Source organism: Lycium barbarum, chromosome 10 (genome assembly GCF_019175385.1).
Source record: "Lycium barbarum isolate Lr01 chromosome 10, ASM1917538v2, whole genome shotgun sequence".
In the NCBI taxonomy this organism is placed as follows: domain Eukaryota; kingdom Viridiplantae; phylum Streptophyta; class Magnoliopsida; order Solanales; family Solanaceae; genus Lycium; species Lycium barbarum.
The window spans coordinates 109,601,129-109,610,847 of NC_083346.1; the positions used below are offsets into that span (position 1 = coordinate 109,601,129).

The 9,719-nt window shown below is 34.5% G+C and overlaps 1 protein-coding gene across 1 annotated transcript; it reads right to left on the bottom strand.

Moving 5' to 3' along the window:
- Nucleotides 1-241: 241 nt before the first annotated feature.
- On the bottom strand, nt 242-1,843 carry LOC132616008 (zinc finger protein ZAT11-like). The gene has a single exon (XM_060330617.1). The coding sequence runs from the start codon at nt 1,389-1,391 to the stop codon at nt 813-815; it is 579 nt and encodes a 192-aa protein (XP_060186600.1). The 5' UTR covers nt 1,392-1,843; the 3' UTR covers nt 242-812.
- Nucleotides 1,844-9,719: the final 7,876 nt, after the last annotated feature.

The window sequence follows — 9,719 nt, forward strand, 5'->3', positions numbered from 1 at the left end:
GTTCCCGACTGGACCAATTTAACTATACGAGGGATGTGTAAAAAGCTTGATTATTATTTACAAAAATTAATAGAATTTAGACTAAGAATAACTAACATGAATGTTTATGTAGTAAAAGGTGTAAGTATTTACATATGTATAGAAATACATATTACATGATAATTTACAAGTAAATAAAGTGCGCAATTACAGTGACTAAAAAAAATTAGCTTTAAATGAATATATTATAAAGATATTTACTTAACAATGAACGATTTGCTTTTGAATGAAAAAAAAAACAGATTTAAACATATGTGATATAAACAATTATTTAAAAAGGTTATCTAGAACTTAAGAGCTTGAGTATGTGAAAAGGTGTAAGGAATGGACATGAAATTATTCTGCACGCAAGGTGTGTTAACTAATTTAACTAGCTAAGTATGTACACCTAATCAATTAATTATGAGAGTACATTTTAAAACCTAAATATTGAGGCAAATCACCCTATTTATTTACTTAAGTGTGCTAAGCTACTAAATTAAAACTCTAGCGAAACATGATAACTATAAGAATATTAACTACAAAAATAATAACTGTCTAATATTAATTTATCTAAAACACATAAAATTTAAATCACCTAAGCAGATCATAAATAAATACCCCTAGCCTACACCCTAAAAAGTAAAGTTTCACTATATTTTATGATTGCATAATTTAAGAATGTAAAATATATATATATATAAACAAAAAATTTAAGAAGCTATTTGAACTTCTTTTGAGTGTCATCTTCCAAAAAATAACTTCAGATACCTGCATGAGACTTAATAAAAATGTTAGTAAGAAAATAAATAATTATCGGATGAATTAAAAATAATGAATAAACTTAAAATAAAAATCCGTCTTTGTACATGGAAGGCCTTGGAAATTGACGGAAATTTCTTCATCGGCCATAACTTCAAATCAACATCATCATCAGGGGTTAAGTTTAAATCCAAGGAAAAAATTCTCTTGCTACTGTTTGACTTCTTCAAAACCGGTATCATGATCAACATTTTATTAATTTCATCACGGTGACGTCTCATGTGGCCACCTAAGGTTTGACCCAAAGAAAACTCCATTCCCCAAATAGAACATTTATGCATCTTATTCTTTTTGGATTGTACAAGAAAATCTCTGGCACCGGCAAGTAATCTTGGCCTTTTATGACTTGCACAGTGACCACCAAGGGCTTGGAAAGAAGGGAAGCGTTTATTGCAAGTCTTGCATTCAAAATCATTGTGATGATGATATGTTATTGATAATAAAGAAGTGTTGTTGGTGTTTAAACGAGACAAAAGCATTAAGGCGCAGTTAGCCATGGCCTCTGCTTCCACTTGCCTATCGTCTTCTCTGCTTCTTTTCATCGCTGTCATAGTATTATTGATGCAATGAAGAATGAAAATTTACCAAGATGTTTGAAACTTTGAAAGGTATGTGAGAAGGTAGAAGTAAGAGATTTGATGCATCTAATCTGATTGCAGACATTATAAACAGCCTTTTTTGTTTCTCTTAATCCTACCCCCCTCAATGCATAAAAGCCATAGCTTTAAAGTTGAGCTGGAAACAGAAATCAATGTTCAAGATTGAAGATGGATGAATCTTTTAAATGACAAAACAAAAGAGGAAACTAGAATTGAAGAGAATAGGGACCAAGATGGATGAATCTTGAAATGATATACCTATTAATAATAAACACATAGATGGGATCCCATTTCTTGAAAAGTAAACAAAAGATCTGACATTGAAGATGAATAATGAACTTAATAAATAATAAACTAAAAAGAGAAATATGGGAAGGAACCGCCTTTTTTGCTCCACGTGAATGATCTGAACAAATCTTGAATGAGAAGAAGAAAAAAAAAGGGGCCCTGAATATGACAGAGCTGTGTGTATGTGTTCAATAATAAAATTAACCCCACCCTTTTCTTATAATATAAACAAACATCTCTTTTAAAAAACAAAATAATAATGAAGCCATACCCCTTTGTCCCCTTATTTCTTTTAACTAATCAAATCCTAACTCATCACCTCAAATGTCACCTTTTTTAAAAAAAAAAAGGTGACGAGACCTTGACTTGATCAAATTTTGCTCTGCATTTAAAAATTAATTGCTCTGATTCTCTTTGCATTGTCGGACTGTACTAATACATGTGTAAGTATAAAATGTAATTATTAATGTATAAGATATGAAAATTTATTGCTATAAAATTAGAAACAATTATTAATTGCACAAAAATGGTAGTATTACGTTGTACATGTGAAAAATAATGATTCTTAAAAAATGACAATAAATTAATAAAATTTCCTAAAATAAGGATAATCAACAATAAATTGTCAAAAAATGTAAAATATGTAAAAACTGTATTTCGTGCTCTTTAACGAATCAGGGACCCCCAAAACGTTAATTTTAAGCACGTCGAGCCAAAATTAGGTGTCAACATCCGCTTCTAGTGGAAATAGCTTTGCATGAGGCAATGTTATAGCCTCCACTACCCCTTGGGTTCCGAACTGTGTCGCTAGGAAGACCCTCTCTTTGCGATGGATGTTGCTCACGAGAAATATTTCGCATTTGTGACTCAAGTTTATGAATTGAAGTGGTGTGAGAGCCTACCACTTCAGTCAAATTTTCCATCTTCTTGTCACTCTTATGTTGGTTGTCCAATATCTTCTCAAGCATAGATTCCATCGGAGAGGTCCCTTGATCAATGGAAGGGCCCTCTCGCCAATTTTGAGAGTTATAAGTACGACCCTTTGGTGGAACATAGGAATTGGAATTCCGATTACTATAATTGTTGTTGTTGTAATCCCTTCTGTCCGAACCACCATATTCATTTCGGCCATATTGATTGCTTTGTTGTTGGGGTCTCCATTGCTTTGGATAGCCCCCTTGAGAGTGATCAATATAATTAGCATCCTCACGTTGTGGTTGCCCCTCTAGATAAGCTTCTTCCAAGACTTTGTACATTCCTGGAGTATGAGGTGACATCTCTTCGACAACATTCACACTATTAGCTTTTTTCTTAGTAAGCCTCTTTGACAACAAATCCACGGTGGTATGTAATTGAGCAAAAACATGATCTCGCTCATGATTTTCTTTGGCCACCGAGGCAGCAGAAGGACTACTATATGACAGGACTTCACTATCACTCGAGTGCCAAGCCTGATTGTGGGTGGTGAGCTTATCAAGCAAACGAGTGATAACGGTAAATAACTTGTCTATGAAGCATCCTCCTGCCGCGGTATTGACAGCAATCTGATTCATTGTATCTAAGCCCTTATAGAATTTTCCGTGAGAATAGCATCCGGAAATCCATGAGTAGGAGATTGAGCTAGATAATACTTGAAATGCTCCTATGTTGAGTATAATTGTTCCCCCGGAAGTTGTTTGAACTCAAAGATCTTATCCCGAAGCTCAGCCTTTTTGCTTGGAGGGAACCATTTTTTCAAAAATGTATTGGCTAACTCGTTCCATGTATGAATAGAATTGCTGGGGAGCTTTTCATACCATTCCCTGGCTTGACCAGCCAAGGAATATTTAAAGACCCGTAATCGAAGTGCATCGGCAGAAACAACACCTTGGGATTGTTGAGCACATACATGCAAGAAGTTCTTCAAATGTCGAAGTGGACAATCCTCCGAAGAATTTCGGAAATAACCTTCGAGTTTCAGCAGTTGATAGATAGAACTATCAATTTTGAAGGTAGCATTTCCAGTCTTAGGAGGAACCACAGCAGAAGCATAATCAGCTTCATTGATGAATTCAGCAAATATATTCTCATCGTCATCCTCTTCTGGTGCAGGTGGGTTCACTTGGAGTCCACCTTGGTTTCCTTGATTCCGATTTGGTCTTCCTGCCATGTTCACCTGATTCACCAAAACAGCAAATGAGGTGTGATGGAATAGAAAAAGTTTTAAAGAAGAGTACACAACAATTAGTAATTTCTAAACCGTATTCCCCGGCAACGGCGCCAAAATTTGATACGCTCAAATTACACCTATTAATGGCGTAAAGCGGACGTTGTCAAATATAGTAACCCAAACAAGGTTGGGGTCGAATCCCACAGAGAATATGGAGAGAAAAGGGTACTAATTGTATGCGATACTGATCTTTAAAGGCTTTAATCCTATTCCGAGTATTTTAAAAAAGAGATTTGGTTTGTATTTGCTATTTTGAACTGTTTGAAATTTGTTTGGATTTAGAGAACCAAAGTTATATCCCCGCAATGATTAGATGTTATGCTATGGGTGTCAATATGATATATTTCTATTGGGTCGCGATTATGCATGCACTTAATCTCTAATGCACTTCCTAATATTTTCCAATAGTTAGAGAGTATGTCTTTTCATGATTTTCGCAAATGCAGAAAAGTTATAACTAAGGCTGATTAAATATGCCAAGTAGAACTCATCTTATTCCTAAGCGAGTTCATTAAACGAGAGTTAGCGCCCCGGGTCCTTGTTATATTATTTCAAATCACACTTTAGTTCATTTTTCCAAATAAACTAGGGTTTGTGCATAAACAAGTGTTTGCAACCACTTATAGAACAATGAATACAAGAAAATAATAAAATACATCACAACCCATATATATATATATATATACAATGTTAGACACCCATTACATAGCACCCATCATTTTGGGTCCACAACATTGATTAAAGAGACTACTCACACATTATGGTCTCAAAAGTGGTAAACAATAAATGAGACATAAAGCTTACAATGGTAATAAAGATGGTGGAATATAGAATCTTATTGTCTTCACTAAGCTCCAAAAGAGGAGTATTCAATGCTCACCCACCAATGGGACCTTTTAGTTGAGTACCATAAAATTTGAATATGGAAAGTAAAACCTAAAATGTTCTTTAAATAGGCTCCAAAAAACGCACAACAAAAACTGACAAAATTTCCCCCGATAGCAAGATCGACGGACCGTCGATCAATCGACGATCCTTCGATTTCTTCGTCTTTTGTAACTTCAGCCCTGTGTACCGTTCAACGGTGTCGTCGATCAGTTAGACGCACCGTCGAATATCCCGTCTTTTTCTCCTCTGCTAAGATATCCTTCTTGACGACACCAATGACGAAACATCGATCAGTTCGACGCTTCGTCGATGTCTCCGTCCTTCGTCGTCTTGACTTTGTCATCACTGGAAATTAAGCTTATCGACAATTCGAAGGACGGTTCGTCAATTGATCGACGGACCGTTGATTCTCATTTCTGGCACTTTTTCTCTTATTCTTTGATTTTTGCTTTTGGGCCATTGTTTTTCCTAGAACACAACAAAACATATTAACGAGTACCAGATTTACTTGAAAACAACCAAGATTCATAGTAAAAAGGGGTCGAATGTGCCACAAATCCGCGGCACATCAGCCTACCGCTACCCCTTCTAAAACAATCTATGGCCATCCTCTCACACCTTCGCGCTGGAGCATCTGTGTCTCTCCTCTTCACGTGCCCAAACCATCTCAGTCTCACTTCCCGCAACTTGTCTTCCATCGAGGCCACTCCCACCTTGTCCCGAATAGCCTCATTCCTAATCCCATCACTCCTGGTGTGCCCACACATCCATCTCAACATTCCCATCTCGGCAACTTTCATCTTTTGAACGTGAGAGATCTTAACTGGCCAACACTCCACCCCATACAACATAGTCGGTCTAACCACCGCTTTGTAGAACTTGCCCTTAAGTTGTGGTGTCACCTTCTTATCACATAACACTCCAGAAGAGAGCCTCCATTTCATCCACCTTGCCCCAATACGATGTGTGACATCATCGTCAATCTCCCCGATGCCTTGTGTAATAGACCCATGATACTTGAAACTACTTTTCTTCTGGATGACCTGGGTGCCAAGCCTCACTTCCATGCCAGCGTCCTGAGGTGCTTCACTGAACTTGCACTCCAAGTACTCTGTCTTGGTCCTACTCAGCTTGAACCCTTTAGACTCCAGAGTCTGTCTCTAACCCTCCAGCTTAGCGTTAACTCCACTACGAGTCTCGTCGATCAGGACTATGTCATCCGCGAAAAGCATACACCATGGCACCTCACCTTGAATTTGCCGCGTCAATCCATCCATCACCAAGGCAAATAAAAACGGACTAAGAGCTGATCCTTGATGCAACCCCATCACAACTGGGAAGTGTTCTGAGTCTCCTCCTACTGTCCTTACCCTGGTCTTGGCTCCCTCATACATGTCCTTGATCACCCTAATGTACGCCACAGGTACACCTTTAGCCTCCAAGCATCTCCATAAGATCTCCCTTGGAACTTTATCGTAAGCCTTTTCTAGGTCGATAAATACCATGTGTTGTTTTATCCTTCTATGAGCATACATTAAATAGGTACTTTTACTATTTCTTTAGACATATTTGATATGCACATAATATTATGTCATATATCGCTTTCAACACTTAGAAAGATGCAAATTTACTTAAGGATAATTTAGTCAAAAGTATATTATTTAAAGAATGTGTTAAAAATAAAAACATCAAATAATATGAACCCAGGGAGTACTAAGTCTCTTAGCTTTTTCAATATTAAAAGTTAAAACATTTCCTACTAGGTCATTTTATGTTTGTACAAATAAAATATGGGGACTTTGTCTCAATATACAACCCAAATGTATAGTTTACATCCTGCATAGCCCTATAATTATTTACATTTGAACTAGCCAATAGTATATGTTTGCATTGAATTTCTCGAACTCAAATCTCTTTCAATATTTATTTTTTCTTACTTTCTTCCTGCCGCCATAGGCCTTCTTTATTTTTCCATTCTCCATTTTTCAAATCTATATAACATGATGTATAACAATGTATATATACTTTTATACACTATTATACATTACATATATATTCTTATACACTATATATTTTATATACATCATATATACAATGTATAAATAATGTATTTGTTCTGTATAATTATATATAAACAATATTTGCTTATATAACCATATATAAACATGTTGTTATACACTATTATACATGAGCATCATTAATAAAATAATTGACATTTTCATAAGCTAGGAGATAAGAAAAAACTCAACTCAAATTTATTGTACATACACAACAAAGTCGAGAAAAGAAAAAGAAAAGAAAAATCAAATGAAGAAGGAAAAAAATGGCAACTGATACTTATTTTAATTGAATGGAACAACAAAATAATGGGGCAATTAAAAAAATAGTTTTAAGTCTAATTAATTTGACTGACAAAAAAATAATAATGACGAAATTAAAACTAACTTTGTCGTCTTAAAATCGGAATCCATATATACAAAATTCAAAATAAAAATCGAATATATTATGAAATATTCCGAAAGTGTAAGAAGTAAAAAAAAAAAATCATGAAATATTACATGTGTAGAGACAAAGGAGAGTAAAAAATATTGTGCTTTTTAAGTTGCATTTCCGGAGGCTTTATTTCCAGCCAAACAAATTTCTAGTTGATTCCTGTGTGTGGTAGGGCTGTTCACAGTTTTGGTTAAAACCAAAACCAAACCGAAAATTTAACCAAATCGAATAAAAAAACCGACATTTGGTTTGGTTTGTTTTTGTTTGGTTTTAAATTTTTAAAACCGATAATATTTGGTTTAGTTATGGTTATATTAAAAAATAACCGAATAAATAACTGAACCAAACCGATAAATTATATACATAAATTTTATAATTATTTATATGTATAATATTAGTTTTTCATAAATAATTATAAATATTTTATACCTTTTAATCATTAATTTGATTTTTGGTCTACTTATTTCACATGATTGTTTAAGGCCCATATTTTTAAGAATATGTCCAAGCCCATGTCTTTAAGTCTTTTAATTCTTTAAGTGTTAAGTGTAAACCTACTAACAGAAGCTCACGTTAGAGTCTAATGTCTTTAACTTAAATTTTTAGCCTTTCTTTGTCAGCCATTTGATTTTAGGTTGTTTCTTCTTTTTTTTCCCGAATTTATACCTTTTTTTTTTTTTTTGTCTGAATGGGTCCTAAACTTCTAATATTTTTCATGTGAAAAGGACAGAGGTTGTAGATTTGGAGGTTCCTATAGAAGATACTTCAGTAACATCAGCATTTGCTGTAACTCAAGCACATGGTAATGCCCTAATACTTCTTCCGTGGGTAATCCTCCTAAAAGGCAGAAAAGAACAACTCTTTGTAGTCGAGACCCTAGCCCTGGGGATAATGATAGAAAAACATCTGAAGTTTGGGATCATTACACAAAGTGTTTTTAATAAAATAGGAGAATTGAGGACAAAATGCAAGTATTGCCCCAAAGTTTGGGATCATTACACAAAGTTTTTTTATTTCATATATTTTCATTTTAATTTTAGGTAGTCTTTATGTTTAATTAATATGTATGTTTGTAACAACAACTAAAAGCTCCTATGCTCTACTTTATTTCCAGGTATGTGTATTAAGATGACAAAAATAGTGCAGCCACTACTTAGTTAGTTTTTAGTTCTATATGTAATAGTTTAGCAACTTTGGGTGACTTGAGTATGACACTATCACTAATAGTGAAAATATTTCTATGATGTATGTTCCACCTTAAACGATAAATAAAAGTTATCGTTTGAACAAAAAAAAAGACATGTCTTTTTCAACTTTTTAATGTTTTACTGATAAGTCTCATGGCTGCTAGTCATAAACCGAAAAATCCAACCAAACCGAACCAAACCGACAATAACCAAACCGGTGGTTATTATTTTATTTGGTTTGGTTATGGTTTTAGACATTTAAAAACCGACTAAATTGATTTGATTATGATTTTAATCAATAACCGACCCAAATCGAATCATGAACACCCCTAGTGTGTGGCATGCAATAGGGCCCCACCCCTCCCCGTTTGCGATTTGGTTAAGAGCAATTAAGTGGAGTATTGTATTATTTTTGAAAAGGTTCAAAAAAGAATTAGGAAAGAAAGGGGCACGAGTGAGAAAAAACAAATGAGGGTGGGGACCAAAGCTTTGGCTTAAAATGAGTTATGCGGTAATAAATTGACATTTGGGCTAAAGATTGTAAACTAGATAGGCAAAGCGTATTTGGGCGTAACTATATGCATAAACCGCTCTTTCATTCAACGTATATTTTATTTCAATGATTGTTTTAAAAGTCACATTATTATCTCAAACAGTCTAAATAATCCGTTAACTAGGTTAGCACTAGATATCGTACTGCATATAACAACATAATTATTTTATTTCTGTAATTTTGAAAAAGTCACGTTTCTTTTGTAAAACTGTAAGGGGTCGTTTGGTAGGTAGTCAAAATTATCCCGGGATTATAATCCCGGGACTAATTTAGCCCATCTATTGGGATTATTTTATACCATCTAAAAGATGGTATAAAATAATCCCAGTATAAGTGAAAGAGGGGATATCGCATCTCTTGGGATGGGATGCATTTTACACCTTGTTTGATACAAGGTATAAATTTATCCCAGAATAAGTTTATACCTTCTACCAAACATGGTACAAAAAATTAGTGCCGGGATATCCCAGCTTATACCATGCACCAAACGACCCCTAAAGAATTGTTAAGTAGGTTAGCAAAGATATAGTGCATGACATAATCTTGTATGTCTACGTGTACTAAAAAAAAGAACTATATAGCAGACAAAATAAAACCTTCTTTGGGAGAAATATTATATAGAGAGGACAAAATCACCTGTGTGCAAATATTTGAGGATGTCC

What these genes read in the sequence shown, in the direction of transcription:
- LOC132616008 (XM_060330617.1), bottom strand. Translation starts at nt 1,391, where the DNA reads ATGACAGCGATGAAAAGAAGCAGAGAAGACGATAGGCAAGTGGAAGCA.